The sequence below is a fragment of the Crocodylus siamensis genome, chromosome 4 (assembly GCF_052110815.1).
Source record: "Crocodylus siamensis isolate JL-2025a chromosome 4, ASM5211081v1, whole genome shotgun sequence".
In the NCBI taxonomy this organism is placed as follows: domain Eukaryota; kingdom Metazoa; phylum Chordata; order Crocodylia; family Crocodylidae; genus Crocodylus; species Crocodylus siamensis.
The window spans coordinates 231159878-231182761 of record NC_143398.1 but is presented as its reverse complement, the minus strand read 5'-3'; the positions used below and the strand labels follow the sequence as shown (position 1 = coordinate 231182761).

At 42.6% G+C, this 22884-nt stretch overlaps 1 protein-coding gene across 5 annotated transcripts in view; it reads left to right on the top strand.

Annotated features, from left to right (window-relative positions):
- Positions 1-22884, top strand: part of MGAT5 (alpha-1,6-mannosylglycoprotein 6-beta-N-acetylglucosaminyltransferase) — a 227265-nt gene that overhangs the window by 171232 nt on the left and 33149 nt on the right. For all 5 annotated transcript variants that reach the window (XM_090045878.1, XM_090045879.1, XM_090045880.1 and 2 more), the window contains one exon: positions 14351-14500. In XM_090045878.1, the coding sequence (XP_089902004.1) occupies positions 14351-14500 (150 nt within the window). The remainder of the gene's footprint in view (positions 1-14350; positions 14501-22884) is intronic.

The following is a 22884-nucleotide window of genomic DNA, read 5'->3' as shown; positions in this document are numbered from 1 at the left end:
AAAACAGAAGAACATGGGAAACCGTGGCTTTTCCCTTCCAGGCTGGCAGAGTTTGAGCCTGCAAGGGGCTGCCTGGGGCTCCACATGCACCACACATCCACTCCTTGCCCCACACGGGAGTGAGGGGCACTGGGTTGGGACTGGCCATTGATGTTTTCAAGTGGGTCCTGGTACAAAAAAGCTTGAGAACTGCTGGTCTAGGAGCCCTTCTCATGGACTGGAGCTCTACTACCACTGTGCTAGCTAGCACCTGTTAAATAGACAGTTCCTGCCCCAAACAGCAAAAAACTCTTAGCTCAAGAAACACCATTAGCTTTGGAGACTGACATTTCCTTCTCATAGAATAGGAAATGTGCAGGCATTGGCAGGGTTCCCTGGACTCTCCTTCTAATGTGATTTAAGTCTTCATTCACTCTCTTATCCATTTAGTCATTGGTGCCACTTGAGAGACGTCAAACAATTCTAGTTTTTGAGATATTGTTGTGATTCAGGGACACTGTTCCAATGGACAGGACAGAACCTGCCATTCCACGACTGCCAAATCTCATTGTCATGCTAATAACCTCACTCCCTACTGTATTGGGTTGACATGAACTGAAAATTTAAAAATGAAAACCCTTCATCCCAGGTAAATATACAGTAACACATTTAATGCATTCCATAAGGTAAACACTGCTCCATGTCAACACATAGTATGAGTCTCTCCCTACAGATAACTGCAGGAGAAAAAAAACCTAGAGTTTGTTTCATGATACAGTAACACAAAAATAATACCAAGTGCTCTTAGGTTGCATATGTGGGTTATGTGGTTGGGATTTATTGAAAAGTTTTAAAAGAACAGTATCGTTTAAAGCCATTAGTATTCTGTTCTATGATAGTGGCTGACAATGTTATAGGAGGAATTCTTTCAACTTACGGGCTTTAAGAAAAAACATACATTGTTCTTATACAGTGTGTCTTAATTCATAGTCTGCGTCGTTTTGTTTTCCTGTTTGTGTGTTTTTTAATATTGACTGGTTTTATTTCACTAAATCCAGTGTTTTTTTCTAAAACACAACTTTATGTAACCTGAAAATGCTGGTGGTAGTGTAATCATGAGCCTACATACAAAAGTAGTAATCGTTCTAATTATTATATAATGAATAGTGCTTGGCATAAAGCAGGTTCTTAGAGCTAAGGTTGATGCCTGAGCCTGTTAGCACTTAGCTGACTTGGAATAGCATTAACACCACTCAGAAAAAAAAGAGTACTCATCTGTCAGTTAAGACGTAATGCAAGCTGAGTCACTGATGTCTTGGTAACCTTGTGACAAAGGCTTCAAATGTAGTTCTTGCAAAAACGTTTCTATTATAATCAGGCCATTTAACATACTAAATGGGTTAAAAATGTTATTTTTTTTCTGGGAACTCATCAGATGCTTCTAGCCCGAATGTGGTTTTTTTTTTTTTAAAAAAGTTTGTAGTAAAGGCATAGTGCTTAATTAAATTCTGGGCAGAGAGTTTTTGAAACTCCAAACCTCAGTAAAGTTCTGTCCCAAAATTTTGATTTGTGCCACAAAAAGCTGGATCTAAATAAAAGTCTAAATTTCCAGTTCCCCAAAGCTTTGGAGGTGTTTGACCCAATCTTTTGTTGTGGAAGTTTGTTCAGGCCACATTAAAAACCTTTTTTTAGATTAGAGTTGACTTGAACAAAATATTTACCAGAGTCTTAAATGGGGATATGAGATCAATACTTTAATTATGGAAGAGGGGAACAAATGAAAAGATTTTAAATTATGGTACCTGTTAGTGAGCCAATAGAAACACTTCAAGGAAGAAATTAGTGAAGAAGGAATTTGAATTCATTCATGCCTGAAAAAAATGAAAGAACCGAATCAAAGATACGGATACTTCAGCACTGGAGTTTGGTTTTAGCTGCCTACACTCCATTTGAAACAGGCCAGATAATGAGAACAAAAAAGCCATGTTCATGCTGTCACTTAACTTCCTGGTTGTTTGTGGACTAGGACTACAAATGCTTTTAAATGCTTCTGCTCCATTTAAAGATTGAACATTTTATTCTTGAAATGGCACATTTCAGCAACAACTTTTGATTGTGCTCTACTTCCTATAGGCCTTTAATTCACTTGTGTGTGTGGTTGGGTTTTTTTTTTAAACGACCAGACTCATAAAGATCCACCTAGATGTTAGGTCTCCCAAAAGAATCAAGTACAAGACCTACAACAGAAGTTCTTGTTTTTCTAATCTACATGAGAGAGGTTTGTGAAAGTCTTGATGTGTTTTTGATTTGTAATAAGGGAAGCTAAACCTTACCCCATAAAATCCCCTCCCATAATTTTTACAGTCTGAGCTACCAGACCCATTAGTGAGGTTTGGACTCTCATTAACTTTTCTCTAACATAATTGGCCAACTTGGCATGGGCCTACTTAATGTTTAGCATTTGAGTAGTGAAAGAAACTAATGTGGGAGATCTGAATAATTAAAAAACTGGAAAATTAGCAATACCTCAGGCAGCCAAACTGATTTAAAGCAATACTCTGAGGCCTGCACTGTACCAGCACCAATGGTATATGCAGACATCAGTTTTACCTGCATCCTGCTTACATTGATTGCTAGGGCTGTGCGAAGCTTCGGGTGCTGATTTGATTCGGAGGAGATTCGGCCCGATTCAGTGGCCAACTCTCCGAATTGAATCAGGGGACCAATTTAAAGGTCTGAATTGATTCGGAGTTCTTTAAATCTTCAGAAAAGATTCAGAGAGCTTTGATGATTTGGGTAGTCCCCGGTGGCTGCAGCAGGGATCTGCAGCCCCTCCAAACTGATAAGTACTGGGGGAGGGGACCATGGGGGACCCCTGCCAGTCTTCCCCCAAACCCCTGGACCCCCGCCCACTCCCGCCCCCCATGGCTGCCCCCACCGGCCCTAGCTCAGTACTTTAAAGAAAAGCCTAGGAGCTGCCAGGCGAGGGGGTGATTCAGTGCTGCCCCACATTTGTCCCACGCTGCATGGGGGGCTCTTCATGAGCCCCCTGACACCCCGCCACTTCCCCCGTCTCCCCACAGGTGGCCCGCGTGGGCCAGCTCCAGCCCTTTAAGAAAACAAAAATGGAGAAATGGTATGTCACCCCTCCTGCAGCAACCTTGAGGCTTCGGGGGCTCATGCAGAGCCCCCCATACGGCACAGGGCAGTGAGGAGCAGCAGGGATCACCCCCTGCCAGCAGGAGCGGTGAGTCTAGGGGGGTTTTATTTTCTTAAAGGGCCAGAGCTGGCCCAGGCGGGGCACCTGTGGGGGGGCTGGGGTAGCAGGCAGGGGTTGGGGTGCTCATGCAAAGTCCCCCCGTGCAGTAGGGGGCAGCGCAAATTGCCCCCCACCTGGCAGCACCCGCTGAGCTGGGGCTTTGTTTTCCGAAGAGCTGGGGGGGCAGCCATTGCTGGGCTGGGAGAGGGGTGGGGAAGGGCCTGGCCCAGCTGATTCGGAGTTTCAGCAGCAGCCGAATCTTCGAATCAGATTTGGCCGAAGCGAATCAGGACAATGATTCGAATCACCGAATCGAATTACTGTCCCCTGAATTGGCTCAATCTGAAGCGAATACTAGTTGTTTCACACAGGCCTATGAAACTATAATGACTGCTTTAGCATTTATACTTCTGAAATGTTAATGTTTCCAGTTTAAAGCTTGAGTTCTTCAGGCTGTATTTTCCTGTTGGCATAGCCTTAGGAAAAGACTCATCAGCCTGTTGTCATCCCATTAATTTGGTGTGAAAGGCCTTATCCTGAGGTTTTTAAAAGTAGGGGAAAGTAATTGGCACACAGTAATAACAGCTCTGCACTCGGTGATCAACAGAGCTGTCTTTTCTCAAATAGCAAGTTTATTGTAGCTGTTGAAAAAAATGACTCAAAGATCTTATGACTATTATTCTTCCTTTTGAAGTCTGAGGAGATATCATTGGTTGGTCTTTGATGTGACAATTAGTCCTTTTAGTCTAGTTTGCAGTATGAGCAGCAGAAATTGAGGGACTAACCGAATATGAAACAAATTTCTGCTGAAAATTAAACAAGTCAATTTTGTATTACCAGTTATCATGCTCTCAGCTTTCAGGTTATTGTTGAGAGCCACAAAACATGGGGAGAAATGTAGAGGCCTTCAGTCTGGTAAAATATCTTCACAGATGAAACCAATACTCTAAGGAATCAAGTGACTTAATGGAAAGGATCAATGTATTGGCTTTTATAGTGTAGTATATTTATCTGAACAGCTGTGAGTTTATTAGAAAATAATGTATGTTAGTCGGTCCCAGTAATTTTGATGTATGAAAATATCTTTTGTACTTTTTTGAATATTTAAAAGACCAAGATTATTTGCATGGCATTTGCATAAAATGGAACTGCTATTGGTAAATGGCTCAAGCTGAGATCTCCTATGGGCTCATACTTCCTAATAAGAGCGTGAGCCTTTTCCCTGACAGAAAATTTGTCTCTGGGTCCAGCCCTTTACTCTTGGAAAAATTGCAGCCTATGTAATTGCATAGTTATATGTAACTACAGGTATTACATATAACTTAACATTGTCCCAGTTAACGTTGTTTCATTGTTTGGTTGCTGATCTATTAGAGAACATACTCATTTAAAGTTGTGCAGTGTTCGGCTATAACGTTGTTTGGCTGCCAGCTCCTAGTAGGTAACAACTGTGATGTAACTGGATTCGCTTAACATCCTTTCACTTGGTCACATTTTTCAAGAATGTAACTACAACATTAAGTGAGGAGTAGCTGTAGTTGAAGGTAGAGGGTAAGCCTTAGAAAAATAAGGTGGGGTTATACTTTAAAATATTGGCTATGCTAGAGAGAGAGAGATGCAATATATATCTCTGTCTGTCTGTCATGAATGACAGCTGGCTTACAAATAAGAACAAACACGTAGATTTTACTTCTTCCACTGACCCATGAATGACTCTGGCCTAGTAAGTAGACAGCAGGTCTGGGAGCTTGGAGTCCTGGATTCCCCTCCCTCTCACCTCCCTCCCCGCCAGCTTTTGTTGGGTCCCAGCGGTGTGCTCCCCCCATTATGGGGGGCAGGCAGGGACAGAGCCTGGCCCCACCCCGCTTCTCATCCAGTCAGGGTAGTGGGGGCAATGTGTCTATTCCTCCCCTCTCCCTACTCTGTCACTGCTGCCTGTAGGGAGAGGGGTGAGGGGCCTAGCCCCCCACACCTCCCTGCCACTGTCCACTCCATCACTGCAGGGAGCAGAGATCCTGCTCTGTCCGTGTCCCCGCCATCATGGCGGCAGTCTGCTGTGCTGTCTCCTGTCTTAACGCTCTTCGAGCACTCTGATTGGCTCTTTCAGTCAGCCACAGTGCAAATAAAGTGTTACAGACAGACTAAGGCTTTCATATGTATAGAATGCAAAAATGATCAAATGCAAATGTATATAATTTTTTTTGCATTGGATCATCTTAGTTTTACCGTAGCTGTAAATGAATGTATTAAGAAAGCATAGCAGTTGGTGTAGAATATGAAAATTAGTCTTGTTTGCATAGTGCTAGTTCCTCTATTAATAGCATGCAGGAAGAGGAACAGAAAATGCATTCTTAGCTTGTGGTCTAGTTGTTGTTTGTGATACAAAGTTTAAAGTGTAAATTCCTTGATACCTCATGGTATCATTAACAGGAAGAGCGAAAATGAAATTCATGGTTTTTAGGTCTCAGATAATCCAGAGGCACTGAAACAAATGTTTAAGAACTGTAGTTGCATGACGTTTTGCACCATGTATTTGATCAAATACCTGTAGATTTTCCTTGATTTATACAATAATCTGGCTGCTTTTGTTTGAAATGCAGTGGTCAAAATTGTTTCAAAACTTTCAGTAAAACCTTTGTACTTTTTTTCAATAGAAAAAATGCTCCAAAAAAGTCTCCAGTAGTAAAGCAAGAAAGATTTATGACTCAGTTGATGAAAAAGTGATGCCATTTGTGCTCACAAGCCCCAGTAGAAGAGGATATGTTTTGGTCTGAATTATTTTTGCTGCCTACGGGCTTTGGAGTGGTCATATAAATTCTACTGGGATTATTCCAGCATGGATAAAGACTCTTATAAGAAGTCTAAAGTGAATGCAAAAGCTATTTGTTCTTCTCAGATTATAGTCATATTCCAGTATTTAGGCTTTGAAGTTGTTTGTCTGCACATCCTGACCTGCACTTTTCCCGTGAATCTGTATACTTTGTTGTGTACAGAGTACCCATGAATTATTGCTACTTTCCCTTGTGTATTCTTCCTGTGTTTTAAGCAGCAAAATAGGTGATATTTGGAGGTTTTGCGATGGCTGATAACATAGGAAAATACGTATCAGTTGTCCTCGGTTGCCACCTGTTAATACACATTATAGTCTGACTTGGAATAGGGGGACTAGTAGAAAAGCTGTTTACAGGCCATGACAATTTAGCTACTATCTGTGTACAACGAAGCATATGCTACTAACATACTTTTTTACTGCTACAGTTCATTCTGGATGGCCATATTTGCTGATAAATTTTGAATTATGAAAGCTACCATGACTGAAGATTTTCCAGATCTTCAATCATTGCTAGTATTTTTTTAGCCAGGACCCTATAGCAGGATAAAAAAGAAGGGTAAAGGTGTCGACTGTAGGAACTCATTGCCACAAGCAGCCACAGTGTGTTTTCAGGTAGAGGTGTTCTACCTGCATCAGAAAAGCCATGTTGCCAATCAGGGAAGTAATGCATGTAGCTGCCATATTGGAATCCAAGACAGCTGCTGTGAATTCATGTTTTGGGCAATACTTCAGTCCCATTAGGGTTAGAAAATTAATTCTAGTGTCGAAACCAACATTGTATGAACCAAGTAACATTTCTGTCATGGTAACCACAGTGGATTCCAAAATGACTGCTGCAAATTTACAGTTTTCTTCATTATTAGATAACCAAAGAGACTCTCCCTTATCGCTCTTAAGCAAATCTTACAGTGCATCCAGGAGCATCACGGAGTCCAGCAAAGCACAGGAGATAATGACTTGGAATCTACAAGGTGCATCATATATCTTGAAGTAGACTTGCCAGTCAGTGATTAGCCAAAGTCCACCTGCAAGAATTGTGTGAATAAAACAGCCCCTTGTTCACCATAGGACAGTTGCTGAATTCAACACTTGTTGTGGCAGCATTCTTGACAGACTATCACATTGCGTTTGTCCTGTGCCGCAGCATTCCAAAAACCTCATTGGCACCATTCTTGCTTCAGTTATTTTACATACAAAGGACATACTGAAAGACCGGTAAGAAAGTTGTGCAAAGTAGAAGATGAATGGGAAACCCTACCAACAGTATCAAGTGAAGAATACACTAGGACACCAAGCAGATCATCTACTCTAGCAGTTCACTGGAGGATGTGCATATTCTGCCAGAAACTTTCTAATAAGGAGAGAATAAGTCAGTTGTTGCTGTTTGAATCTGCCAATGCAATACACAAGGTAGTAGAGATGAATCAAGTGTTGCGTTGCCAAATTGGTGTTGAAGATCTAATAGCTGCTGAGGCATGTTGCCATCCTAAATGCAGACAGGAGGAACAAAGAAAGCAATAAGTCTCTTGTTCTCATTCACATGCGGAGATTGCACAAGAAGATATTCTTGTTTGTCCTGAAGCGAGAGCAGGGCATCAAGTGATGAATGAGCTAGATGCCAGTTTTGCATGGAGAGATGTGTGCAGTTTGAAAGATATACTTGAAAGGTATTGCGATTTAGTAGAAGATGAAGGTGGTGAATGTCCTCTGACAACACGGAAGCAAATGAAGCAAGAACTTCAGGCTTACTACAAGACAGCCATTCAGTTTCAGCACCAAAGAAATGCATATCTTCTACTCCTTGTCTTCTGAACTGTGACAACTGGTAAAGCCGTACAAGCAGTTGTGACTGCATATAAATGATGAGGAAGCCACTGGCCTGCAGTTCAGAGAAAAGGTTTAGGACAAACGAATTGTACTATGCTGCTCTCAGTATCAAAGCAGATTTAAAAGTGATAGCTGGCATGAAAGGCTACAGCAACCTGAATGAAGAGGAAGCCCAAAAATGTGTTCCTGATAATCTTAGACATTGGTCCCTTTGATTTTGGAAGATGACAATGAGATGTCTTAGATGTTGAAAGTCATTTACAAGATAAGAATCTAGACAGAGATGTATTGAATATATGTCATGATTTGGTTTACCTGCAGTCAAGGGTCAAAAACCTAATGCCGAAGCATGTTGGATTAGGCTTGTTGATGCATCATGCAGCTAGATCTAAGAAGCTAGTACAAAGTCTCCATGCTGCTGGATGCAGCATACAGTTCATCACATTGAGACTGTCATTGCTGAGAAGAACTTAAAGGCATTTTGGGGAAATGAATTACTGTCCCAAGGGAACTCCAGACTGTGCTTTTCTAATTAGATTCCACAGTGTCGCTGGTTGTGACCCACCTGCTAGTTCAGTGGTCACACTAAGAAAACTACTTGGAAAGTGTTCATCCACATTTTTTCCATGATTAAAAATGAAACACCGGTGTTTCATTTTATTCATGGAAAAATGTGGATTTGGGGTTACTTTTTTTAATTAAAAAATTGTGGATTTTTTTATCAGCGAAAACCAGGATCCCTGGTGATGAGCCATCATGTTGCAATCAATATAATAACTACAGGGATTCAGAAATGGATCTAGGTGATGAGATCTGAAAAACTGTAATTACCTGTTGTATTAATGTTATCTATACCATTGTATTGCCATTGGATTAGACTATTACATTTTCCTCTTGCCTCAAGCCACCCACATGTCTGTTTCATTGCCCTTCAGTTATGTATTTTAATATCTGAATTATTAATCTGAATAATCTGCATTCTGAAATTTAAAAATAAATGGTATTGTCTTGTGCAATATAACTTGTACAAGTAGCCTGGCCTAAGTTATATAATGTTTTCATTACTGTAAGCCTGCTATGAAATTTGTAGTGATAGAATTTGTGAGATTTTAGTAGTTCAACATTGTTTGCTAGGTTTTTTATTGCATCAAGTTGATACATACATGCGATTGTGTCAACCATCTTGGAATCCATTGTGGCTACCATGATGAAAATGTTACGATTGATCTCTCTTTGATCAATACAATGTTGGTGTTGTCATTGGAATTAATTTTCTAACCCTAGTGGGGCCTGAAATGTTGATCAAAATAATTAATTCACAGCAGCCATCTTGGATTCCAATATGGAGGCTACATGCACTACTTGCCAGATTGGTAACGTGACTTTTCTGACACAAATAGTCCACCTGTACCTGAAACACACTTTGGCTGCTTGTAGCAATGAGTTGCCTACGACAAGAAAATCCAGAGACCTTCTTGGTCAATTTATACCCTACTACTAAGCATTGTTATAATAGAAATTTTCTGTCACATTAGGGAATATGTTTATACAAACGGCCTTCTGGTTGCTTTTTTTCCCCCTCCCTCTCAAATAGCAGTCTTAGAAACATTTACAATCAAAACCATTGGCTTTAGTTACCCTAAACAAATTTTACTGTCACATTAAGAGAACTAGGGGAAAAGTACTACTTTGATAAATTGTAAAGAATGTTCTGACTCAAAATTGTAATAATTTTATTTTCATATTTTTGTTCCATTAAATGAGATGTCAAAATGAGGTTTATTTAAATTTCTCTCTCTCTCCTTTTGACTTAGAACCTTGGAATTACATGGTTTATGATGAAAGGAATGTAATTCAACATAAAGTAATCATATTACAAAAAGAGTTAAAGTTTTTTGGCATGCCACAGATTTGTGTCATCCCTTTCTTACAAGAATTGTATTTCACAGCTCAGATATTAATGTGGGGGGGAGAAACCCTTATATGTCCTAATCTAGCTATAACTTGTTTTATAAGCTTATTGTAAAAGATTATGCATTTCCCTACCAAAATTTTTCAGATACTAGATTTAATTTTTCTTTTGTGTCCACTTCATCTTCTTGACTATATTAAAAATTATTATCTTGACCATATTTTAAAATAACTTTTTTGCTTCTGTTTTATGAGGCGCATATATTGTTTTTACAGAAAACAACTCCTGAATGCGATGGAAAAACACATGCTTGTCATATGTATAAGGAGTTAAGCTGGACATACATGGTCTAATATATTTACCAGTTTATCTTTTGCATGATAGAGATGTTCAGTGAAGAAAGAGGGTTTTCAGTGGATGCCTAAATTACTTAGGCACTTTCGAAAATCCTGACTGGTGCCAATTTGCATCTTCAGGCACCTGTGTCTGACCACTATATTCTGTTTCTGTACCTACACATCTGAAATGAGGACCAGTGTATGGTTCTATAGAATCAAGTAGGGAGATTATGGAGCAAAATTTATGCATGCTTATTTTAACATGAAATGCAGTGCATAAGAGCTATGCAGCTTCATTTCATTGAAATAAGTGTGAACAGAGACGCATCTATTTTTTTTTCCTTTTCTAGATGTTTACTCTTAGCCCTTTTTTCCTTTGCTGCTTACAGTACTTCCATGTTCTTTATAGTGAGCAATGTATGGCATTAGCTGATAAGATTCAAGGTGAGTTTTTTATTACTCCTGTAGTAGGGAGACATCTCATAGGCATATTATGTTGTTGTTAATAACCGTGTTTTATAGCCTTGTCTAATTTCACATTTAAAACAGCAAACCATAACTCATGGGTTTTGTTTGTACCAAAAAGCAGGCGTTAGTAAACTAAGGTGTGCCGCTGCCATTAAACTCTGCTACATTAAGGAATCAGGCTGTCTTGTCCCATCTGTAGTTTTCTTGGTACTTAAAAACAAGTCTACATCAAAAGGATATCTCTCTAGGAAAAAAAAAAAAGGAGCATTTAACCTTTGAAGTCTCATTTGTACTCCAAAAGGGGAAAATCCAAAATTTCAAGCACAGCACAAAGGATGTATCTGATCCCCAATCCTGTATCACTTTTCATTTTATAATTACTAGGATTTAGGCTTTTTAAATAATTTGTTTCATTTGGAAGTAAAAATTCCTAAGACAGTGTAGGAATGTAACTAATGGCTGTAGCAAGGACTGGAGATTAGTACTTTGTTTCCATGGCTTGCATTTCTGGTAGTTTTCTTAGTGATCCTATGCAAATTATTTAACAACTTTATGCTCAGTTTGCTTAATAATATTAATAATAATGATGGTGGTAATAATAGTAGTAGTAGCAATAATAATAGGTGCTGCCTTTCTTCTGGGTATGTCTTGTTTGTAAATCCCTTAAACTCATAAAAGGGGGGCACTGTTGTAGGAAAAAGGCCTTTATAAATAAGAAACATGGTCTGAGAATATTATGCAAGTCACAGGTGTGCAGCAGTGTCCTTTGTGTTATGTTTTGTTCCTGTTTAAAGTCCATTTCTTATCTGAAGTAGGTCTTGTCAGGCACTAAATCTATAGCATAAGTTAAAGACAACACTCTGTATGCCAGCTCAGGCTGTAATCAGTGCGGCATTTTATTGTTAACCATGTTTTAATCTTACTGTCATCAGGATCTAGTAATATTATCAAGCTAGTATTATTAGTATTATCAAGCTACTGCACAGCATGAAACATGTTCACCAGTGCTACTGTGCCTTTATTTCATATGGGCAATCATGGGATTTGCAACACAATTGAATCCTGACAACCGCGTCTTAATTCCAAACATCGTAACTCGGAACTGATTTTCCCATAGGAACAATGTTATAAATGAGGGATTGGTTTCTGAACCAAGGCCCAATACCCTATTTTCACCAAAAATAACCCAGAAGTTTGTACTCAATCAGTTTTATAACTGAGTAATATAGCTACATTAATGTATATTGTAATGTATATTGTAAATAGCAATCATGTTGATTGCTTAATTATATTGAGATCAGCTGCATATGCGAAGTAGCTGTCACACAGCAAAAAGTTTCAACCAGCTATAAAATTAGACCTCAAAAACGTGTATAGACTTTATAGTTAGACGCTATCGAGCTTTAATTTGCATGTATAGCAAGATCTCCCCTGCCGCTGGAAGCCCTCTCAGCTGACAGGGCTCCCAGCCACAGGGGTGTGCCATGCCTAGCATGAAATGCCCATGCCGTGGGGATCACAGCTGTTGTGATCCCCAAGGCTCAGGTGTGTGAAACCCCCAGGTCCACGGGGTGCTCTTGGTTCTAGCTGCAGGACAGATGCAGCTGAGACTGAGGGTCCTGCACCTGAGAGGGCTCTGGGTCCCAGCTGTGCCTCGCACCCTGTCAGCTGCAGGGTCCCTGGGTTCTGGCTGCACATGGGCCCCATAGCCAAAAAAGCCGGTAGCTGATAATATAAATTTTCCTTTTATTGGTTCTGATCCAATATGGCACCAATATATCAGTGCATCTCTACAGGAAACACTTGATAATAAGCTCTATCAAATTGGAGAGTCCCTGAATGTTTTCATTCTAGCTTGGCCACCAACTATATCTGGACTTGGTTTGCCCAGCTGGCTAGTATTTTGCCTCTGCTTCTCAGTTTCTGTATATGGCAGGAATATTCACGTCTGTAGAAAGTTGCATGATAGTCTTTGAAGGGTAATGTCCAAAAACTAAATTCCACTTCATATCATTCATTGAAATATACTGTATGAAAACTTTCTCGCCAGTGAATTTATTCATGTATTCTTAGCCTTTCCCAGTCCCTTGTCCTAATGAAAAGCACTTGAACTGGTGGGTTGCAGAAAGTAGTACTTAACCGTACAAAAATGACTGTACCATTGCGCAGCCAGCCTGAAAATTACCTATCTTTGGTTTATATAGTACTTTTATGGCTCTAAGGTTTTGTAGGGACTAATCTGCCACTGTCAGCATTGGACAGCTCTTTCATCCCTGCCACCTTGCCTCTTTCAGAGGAGGAAAGCTCTTTCTGTAAAATGTAATTTGTACCAAGACAATCTGGATCTCTGATTTGGTTGTCAGACAAGGGCATAGGGTTGTCTCAATTTATTTTGTCTCCATGTATAATACTTAGTCAGGACTATTTTTTCCAAAAGTGCAGTATGGGGCACAACTACCTAAACAGAGAAATGAAGCAAAGAGGCAGGCTAGAAAAGGGCAAATCATCCACTTCCCTGCAAAAATTAACCCAACAGCAGAGGAAGCTAAAGCCGGAAGACAGATTTGTTTTTATTTATGAGATGTGCTAGACAGTTGCTGCATGCAGCTTTTTTAACATGTGTCAACAGCTGTCTTGACAAACAGTAATAACATTTCACTCCTCTGGGTTAGGGGTCTTATTGTCCCAGGAGTTCAGACATTGGTAGGGACCTACTCAAATTGAAATTTTGCAATTTTCGCAGAAACTGCAAAAAACAGCAGTTTCCACAATTCTGCGCAGAATCACTGGGGTGGGGGGGAAGAAACTTAATAAAAGAAAATGCTGGCTTCCCAGTGGGGAGCCAGCTGCCACTGCAGCCTGGTCTTGTAGCCTTTGGGGAGGGGGTACTGACACAAAGGGGAGCAGCCAAGATGGCAGCTGACCCATCCTCCTTCTACCACTGATTGGCCCAGAGGGCTGCCTTTTGTGCAGCCCCACCCCCTTTACCATTCAATGGCAAGGGGTGGGGCCACATGAAGGGCAGCCCTCTGCCAACCAGCAGTGGGAGGAAGGGCTGCTGGGGCCTCTTAGCCAATCAGTAGGTGGGGAGGCTTGCCTCAATAGGGCCACAAAAATGGCAGCCAGTACCATTGCCTGTGAAATTGCCCGTCTGCCATTTTGATTTTGGTAGGTCCCTAACTATAGGGCTTGCTTAGTTTATCTTATCTGCCCTTCCTGGGAACTCCAATATGTCTGAGAGCCGGCCACCATAATTATTTATAGAATCATAGAAAGTTAGGACTGGAAGAGACCTCAGGCGATCAGCTAGTCCAGTCCCCTGCTCAAAGCAGGACCATCCCCAACTAGATCATCCCAGCCAAGGCTTCGTTTAGCCAGGTTTTAAAAACCCCCAAGGATGGAGCTTCCACCCCTTCCCTGAGTAACCTGTTCCAGTGTTTTAGTACCTTCCTAGTAAGAAAATTCTTGCAAAGATGCAGTGTCTTAATTACTGTGGTTTTTGGCCGTGCTTTTTGCCATTGCTTTCTTTGTCCATTAGAACAGGCTATTTGTTAGAAATTAAGACTTCAAACTGCTAGTAAAAAAAAAAACAGTATTATGTGAAAAATGAGAACTGCTGAACTCCTCTCTTTTATGACTGTTTGGACTGTTGTTAACTTGAGCTCTTGGGGATATCACCACTTCCTTGAGGTTTATGAAGAGTAAAAGAATTTTTGTGTTTGCTTCTTTCATAGGACAAGAAAGCTTATTTGGACATCATTCACACCTACATGGAAGTCCATGGAACTGTGCATGGAATGAGCACTGTCCATATGCCAAGCTATGTGAAAAATCATGGCATCCTTAGTGGACGGGATTTGCAGTTTCTGCTGAGAGAAACTAAAGTAAGTTTATTGGCAAGAGGGACAAATGGCTAAAACCACGAGAGCATGATGGTACCTGACTGAAATGCTACGTTGTTGCTAGCCACCACCTGCATTAAAGGAATTGAATAATACTGGGCCAAATAAAGTACTCCTTAATCTGTTTTTTGAATATGGACAGGTACTCATTTTAAGAAAGAAAAAAAAAGCCCCAAGTCCATATACTATAGGTTGGTAGCTGCTGTTAGGAAATTCAGCCCATACCATCCAGTTTAGGAGAGACATTTTAAAACCAGTTTCAGAACACAAATACATGGGGTTTTCTTTTTTGTAAAGGTTGTCATGATCAAAGCAAAGTGAATATCAGCTGAGAATTTACTGTGTTTACCCAAATCCAAGACAATGTTGAATATAAAATAACTCCCCAATAATGAGATTCGACACATAGAAAATTTATAAATGTGTTATGCTTTTCCCTATATAGAATCTTATTGTTGGAGGGTCATCTTAAATTCACCACCGATTTCCCCCTCCACCCCTGTGCTGTGATGGGGCAGACATTGGCAGGGAAACAGGTGGGGGTGGGGGCTGACGAGCGGTGGAGGGGAGTCGAGCAGCTAGACCCACACCTTGCACCCTGCTGCCTCTCCCCCTCACTGCTTGTCTCTCCTGCTGCCTCCCCCACTCCATGTCTGTGGTCCCCTCCCCAGCACCTGCCTCCACCACAGTGCCTGTGCTCTCTGGCCCTCTCACCTCTTGCTCTTCCCTTTACCTGCCCCTCTTCTGAGATGCCTTTGCCCTCCCTCCAACTCCTCCCTGCCCCCCAGTTCCTGTCCTTCCTCCTCCTTGCCCCCCACTCCTCCTTAACCTCTCTGTCCCTCCCCCCTGCTGTATGTCCGGGTCCAGGTCCAGGTCCAGCTCTGGGTTCAGCTCCAGCCCAGGGCATGGAGCTGATGTTGCTTCTGTACCCTTCCCCTCCTCCCTGGCATGGCAGCAGTGTTTGAGGTAATGGCAGCTCTGGCCCCAGCCCCAGAGTCAGAGTTGGGGCCAGAGCTGCTACCACTGCTGCTGCCTGGCTATGTGAGGGCTGCTAGAGCTGCAGCCAGATCCAGGACTTAGGGTAAATGGCAGTAAAGGGAAGAAGGGGGCCAGAAGCTGTGCAGAGTAGAGAGAGCGGGGCGGGGGGGTCAGGGCAGTGGCTGCAGCTCTGACTCTGAGCCCAGGTGCCATAGCAGCTGCCTGACACCTCCCTTCCCGCCATTCGCCATACTCAAATCCAAGGTAAGGGGCTTGTCTCCCCATGTTGAATAAAGAAAAAAGCCTCGTATTGGATTCAAGTAAACGTCACCATTCATTTTTAAAAGGTACATGCTGTCTGACAGCAGGCTTACCCTACCCGGCTGCTGACATCAGCCTGCAGTGATCTTCCCTGTCTCTTGGGATGAAAAGCATTTCATTCTCCATTCAGTTCCTTCCTCAGCCTCACTTTATTGGGAAGGGAGAAAGGCTGCTCACTCTCCTGCTCTTTTTCAGTGTGTTTTGCCTGTGGGCCTGGGTTTTGTATTTGAACTAAAGTTAAGATGAAGGACAGCATCTAAGTTTAAATATGCAAACTTTTGTCTTGGAAGCCAGATGTAGTGCAATGTGATAAACGGTTCAAGGGAGGAAAAGACATGTTGAACTCCAGCATTTTGTGGACTGGGTTCTGGTGAAATGTTTAACTTGAATTAGTTGGCTTGTGAAAGAAATGTTTTGTGTTTCATTTTGCAAGACAGAACATGTGGAGCATTTCCACTTGCGTCTCCCACCGTTGACAGCTTCTCACTGTGCACTATTACAACACAATCCATTAGAAAGCAAGTCCCGTCTATCCAGGCCTATCCAGTCAGTGCAGAGTGCCATTATTTCCCAGCATTCTTTGAATAGAAAATTTTCCATCTCTGGGCTGCTAGAGTTTGCGAATTATGACTTTTAATGACAATCACTGTGTATGTGTACTTCATCCATATAGACACAATATTGCCATTTACACAAATCAGCATTTAGTAGCAGTTGCCACAGAGGCCTATTTGAAATTACCTCAGCTTTTCCCTGTACTTGGAACATGAAACCAGTATATTAATCATAGGCACCACAATGTGTAAATACTGGCATTTTAATGATTACCCTTAAGCACAAAACAGTGCCTTCTTTTCCCATGAAATTTGTTCACTCACTGGAAAAATGAAATGGGCAGGTGAACACACTTTATGTACCGCATTCAAGAGGCTTGTTTTCATTTCCATAGCACATGACCGATGTCAACAGCATTTAAACGCCAGTTTTCATCTTCAGTGATATTTTATCAGAAATTTTCTTGGGCTCCACAGCTTGCATCTCACTAAGAATTTTAGTTTTCTTTATTAAACATAATATATATAGCTATAATCAAGTACCCAGATAGTGCCTGCTTAATACCATCCACATAAAGGTTGGATGTTTGCTTTCTTTTTGTAAGGCTTAGTTCCTGATATTTTGATCCATATTATAGGATCAAATTGAAGTGAATGCAAGGAACAGTGGTTTGCAAAGCACTCATGAGCTCTGTCTTGATGAGAAGTACAATATAAAATGTCACTGTCTTCTCAAAAATGTCACTGTGTATCTTAAAAATGATGGATCCCTGCAGTGCAGTTTGTAAAATCCTGCAAAGATTTGTGACATGTGGAAAAGTTTTGCATGTTATTGCTCCACTTTCATGCTCCTTTTACACTGTTATGAATTTCTGTCATTTGGAAGTATGGGCATAAAATCATAGAACTAGGGTCGGAAGGGACCTTATAGATCTTCAAGTCCGACCCCCGGCCTGGGCAGGAGAAAAAACTGGGCTCAAATGATCCCAGCTAGGTAGGCATCAAGCCTTCTCTTAAAGACCCCCAGGGTAGGAGCCAGCACCACTTCCCTTGGAAGTTGGTTCCAGATCCTAGCCGCCCTAACTGTGAAGTAGTTCTTGTGGATGTCTAATCTAAACCTACTCTCCAACAACTTGTGGCTGTTTTTCCTTGTTATGCCAGGGGGTGCTAGGGGAAACAAGGTCTCTCCCAAACCCTTCTGGTCCCCCCTAGTGAGTTTATAGACTGTTGCCAGGTCGCCCCTCAGCCTCCTCTTGTGAAGGCTGAACAGGTTCAGGTCCCGCAGTCTCTCATTGTAGGGTCTGCCCTGTAGTCCCCAGATCATGTGGGTGGCCCTCCTTTGGACCCTCTCAATGTTGTCCACATCTCTTCTGAAGTGGGGCGCACAGAACTGGACACTACTCCAGCTGTGGCCTGACCAGTGTTGCATAGAGGGGGAGGATCACCTCCTTGTTCCTGCTAGAGATGCACCTGTGGATGCATGACGAGGTGTGGATAGCCTTTCCAACCGTGACCTCGCATTGCTGGCCCATGTTCATCTTGGAGTCAATAATGACTCCAAGATCCCTTTCTGCCTCTGTGCTCTCAAGAAGGGAGTTTCCCATCTTATAAGTGTGCTGCTGGTTACTACTGCCCAAGTGCAGCACCCTGCACTTGTCCGTGTTGAAGTGCATCCTGTTTTTGCTAGCCCACCCCGTAACCTATCCAAGTCTTGCTGCAGTCTTTCCCTCCCTACTAGCGTGCTCACCTCACCCCAAATTTTGGTATCATCAGCGAATTTAAATAGGGTGCTTTTCACCCCATCGTCCAAATTGCTGATAAAGAGATTGAACAGCACGGGCCCAAGGACTGAGCCCTGGGGGACTCCGCTGCCCACTTCTCCCCAGGTTGAATATGACCCATCCACCACCACCCTCTGAGTACGACCCTTCAGCCAATCTGCAGTCCATCTGACTGTGTAGGCATCAATGCCACAGTCACCCAATTTCTTAATGAGGATGGGGTGGGAGACGGTGTCAAAGGCCTTGCTGAAGTCCAGAAAGACTACATCCACGGCAACACCTGCATCCAAGGCTTTTGTGACCTGATCATAAAAGGCAATCAGGCTGGTCTGACATGACCTGCCCCTAATGAAACAGTGCTGGCTGCCCTTGAGCATCATCTCTGAGGCTGGCCCATCGCAGATGTGCTCCATGATGATCTTCTCAAAGAGTTTCCCTAGGATTGAGGTAAAACTGACAGGCCTATAGTTGCCCGGGTCCTCTCTCCTCCCTGTTTTAAAGATAGGGACCACATTGGCTACCTTCCAATCATCTGGCACCTGGCCTGAGCACCACGAGCGCTCGTAAAGCCGTGCCAAGGGCCCTGCAATAACCTCTGCTAGGTCCCTCAACACCCTGGGGTGGAGAGCATCTGGACCCGCTGATTTGAACACGTCCAGCCCCTCCAGAAGCTCTCTAACCCGGTCCTCCCCAGCCTGAGGTCTGGAGGCATTCCCCTCGAGTCCGTCTTGCATCACAGTGGGGAAGTCCCGGTCCCTGCCCAAGAAAACAGAGGTGAAGAATTGGTTAAAGAGGTCTGCTTTCTCCTCTGGCGCAACCACCAGATTGCCCAAAGGATCTTGCAGGGGCCTCACATTTCCTGGTGCTTTCTTCATCCTCCCTATATATTTGAAAAAGGACTTTTTGTTATCTTTGATTTTGGATGCAAGTCCTAGCTCTATGTCTGCCTTAGCTTTCCTGACAGCCCCCCTACAGGCCCGAGCAGAGGAGGTATACTCCTCTTTGGAGATAGCACTCCCCTGCAACCGGGTGTACGCCGCCTTTTTGGCGATCAGGCATTCCCAGACACCCTTGGTGAGCCAGGGGGGCTTTCGGGCACTCCTGCCCCCCCTTGCTTTTTGTTGGGATGGTCACCCCTTGGGCCCTGAGTATTGTCCCCTTAAGGAACAACCACTCATCTTGGGCACAGTTCCCCTGCCCTTGAAAACCCCAGTGCCTCTCCCACTAATCTCAACTTCTTGAAGCTGGCCCTCTTGAAGTCTAGGGCTACTGCCTTGCTGCTGGCCCTTGATACCCTGCGCTGGATGGTAAACTCCACTAAGCAATGATCGCTATCACCCAGGTGGTCAAGGACCTGGAGGCCCCTTACCAGGTCATCACCTGTGGCCAGGACCAGGTCCAACAGGGCATTTCCTCTGGTGGGACTGTGCACCTCCTGAATTAAGTGGAGGTCCTGTATCTTGGTCAGGAACCTCCTGGAACAGTCTGACTTGGCTTACTTTTCCTCCCACCGGATGTCTGCGTAATTGAAGTCACCCATGACAACTACATCCCTTGCCTTAAGTGCCTCTGCAAGCTGGCCCGAAAATTCCTGGTCCAGCTCCTCCCCTTAGTTGGGGGGTCTGTAGTAGACCCCCACTGTTAAATCCCTCTCCCCACGGCCCCCTTGTATCTTGACCCAGAGCACTTCAGCTTGCCCCTCCTCTGACCCCATTTTGCTGGCAGAGGATATGCATTGCTCCTTGACACAGAGCGCCACACCCCCGCCTTTCCTTCTTTCTCTATCCCGCCTGTAAAGCCTATAGCCCCTAATGCTAACTGCCCAGTCATGAGATGAATCCCACCAAGTTTCTGTTAACCCTATTATGACTGGGTCTGAACTGGCTATTCTGAGGGCAAGTTCCTCCTGCTTATTCCCCATACTACGAGCATTGGTATATAGGCATTTAAGGCCCTGCCTAGCTGCGTGTGCCACCAGATATAGTGGCCAAATAAAATGTCATAATTATTCTTTTGTTTATTATTCATAAAATCATAAACAATTAGGGTTGGAAGGGACCTCAGGAGGTCATCTAGTCCAACCCTCTACTCAAAGCAGGACCAGCCCCAACAGGATCATCCCAGGCAAAGCTTTGTCTAGCTGGGTCTTAAAAACCTCCAAGGGGGGAGATTCCACCACCTCTCTGGGTAACCTGTTCCAGTGCTTTACTACCTTCTTCATGAGAGAGTTTTTCCTAATATCTAACCTAAACTTTCCTTGCTGCAGCTAGAGACCTTTGCTCCATGTTCTATTATCTGCCTCCACTGAGAACAGTCCAGCTCCATTCTCTTTTGAACCACCCTTCAGGTAGCTGAAGGCTGCTATTAAATCCCCCCTCAGTCTTCTTTTCTGCAGACTACTTCCTTCAGCGCCTCCTCATAAATCAAATGCCCCAGCTCCATAGCCATTTTTCTTGCCCTCTGCTGCACTCTCTCTAATTTGTCTACATCCTTTTTGTAGTGGAGGCCCAAAACTGGATCCAGTACTCCTGATGTAGCCTCAGCAGTGCCAAACAGAGGGGAATAATCACTTCCCTCAGTCTGCTGGTAATCTTTTCTTCTAATACAGCCCAGTATGCTATTAACCTTCTTCACAACAAGGGCATGCTATTGGCTTATATTCAGTTTATTGTCTACTGTCACCCCAGATCTTTTTCTGAAGAGCTGCTGCTGAGGCTGTTGGTCCCCAGCCTGTACTGGTACATGGGATTGTTCCATCCTAAGTGCAGGAATTTGCACTTCTCCTTATTGAACCTCATGAGATCACTTTTGGTCCAGTGCTCCAATTTGCTGAGGTCTCTCTGAATCATAGCCCTACCCTCCAGCGTATCTACTACTCCCCCCATCTTGGTGTCATGTGCAAACTTGCTGAGGTCACAACCCCATCCCAACTTCCAGGTGGCTGATGAAGATATTGGTCAAAACCAACCCCTGGACAGACACTTGGGGCACTCCACTTGATACCAGCTGCCAACTAGCCATCAAGCCATTGATTACCAGGGATCCTGGTTTTCTCTGTTAAAAAATCCAAAATTCTACAATAAAAAAATCTTAAGTTCTCTGATTAAAGCCCCCAAAACGTGTTTTTCCACAATTAAAATGAAATGGCGCTATATGTAGAGGCATCTGTTGAATCCAATGTTTTATTGATTTATTTACAATTTTAAAGCAATTTGGAGGTCCGCTAGTGTCTCAATCATTATTTTTGGCTGTGGAGGAAGGAAAGCAGAAAGTGCAGTGCACATTCATCAGTATGGCTCTGATCCTCTGTGGGCGCATAAGTGTGAGACGCTACTGCGCAGTAGCAAATAGTAATGATGATGCAATGCTACTGCACAATAGTAACGAGCTGCTGCACAGTAGTTCACTGCTACTGTACAGTAGCATCAGAAAAAAATTTGCTGCAGAGGTACTGCCCAGTCCACCTCTTGTGTGGACATGACCAGTAAGTATAAATTTAAACGGGACCAATAGAAGGCACTCCCTACTCCTTCCTCTTCACGCAATATGCAGATAATATGGCTTAGCAAATTATTAATGATTTTGTTGTATTTCTTTGCTCTGTAAATTATAAAATGTGGCCAGGATGCTAAAAGCCCATTATTGATAGCTGCTGTAGTGTCTTGGAGCTCCCCTCTCTGTGTTCAATAGCCATTTCAAGCACATAGACTTATTGGTGGGCTTTTTTGCAGCTTTGTCTTTAAACTTGCAGAATCCTTCAAACTTTCCATTGCTAAGCATGTTAAATAATACAAGGGCTGTTGTTAAGTTTTAGTAGTGAGTGCCACCTCCTGTTTACCGTTTTTTGCAAAGCCTCATATGGCAAGCCATCCCGTCCCTGAACAGTCAGAGTTCGGTTCCAATGATGATTAAGTCCATCACAAATTACAAAGTAAACCACAATGTCACTCTAGAACACCTTCATAGATTTTTTTTCCCAGTCAAGCTGGATCAGACTCAGTTTCTGAAACATGTTCCAACTTCCAGTAGATGATAGCTAAATTACGATTTTCTAATTGTTCTTTGCCAGTCCAAAATGTACTTGGTATTGCTTAAATAGTTCACTGATGAAGATGAGAGCTTGAAGGTCCATTGTATTTGTGGACATATATAAAATAATTTTTAAACACCTTTCAAAAGTTGGTATGTTTCAAATGGAGGAATTTTTCTTTAAAATCCAAACGACTAGCTGAAGTGTGAAATAAATGCATTGTGTGAAAATTGGAGCTGGTTGAAAAGTTCCTGAAGGAACATATTCTGTAGGAAGATGTCAGTTCACTCAACTTTTAAATGGTAATCAGATAGAAAGACTGGCTGATTTCCTGCCAGCCCAGTCTGCTAGGTAGGCAGCTGGGGAGCATGAACCAGATATTTTTGGAAAAAAAAATTTTAATGTTCCTTCTTTGCTGATTTAATTTATGTATTTACATGTGCATCATTTTGTTTGGTGTCAGAAGGATAAAAAATTTGAATGCAAATTTTTTTCACAGAATAGAAATTCCAGTTTCCACACAGCTATAGCAGTGCTATCTATCTGGCAAACATTTGTTGCAGATAGTGACAAGCACTCTAAAACAAAAACCATGTTCAGCTACATGTTCAGGGAGCAGATTGTGAACTTCTTGTACTGCAGTTTGCAAAGGAATACAGCTATAGTCTGTTTTCTTTTATGGACAGAGAGCTTCAACTTCTG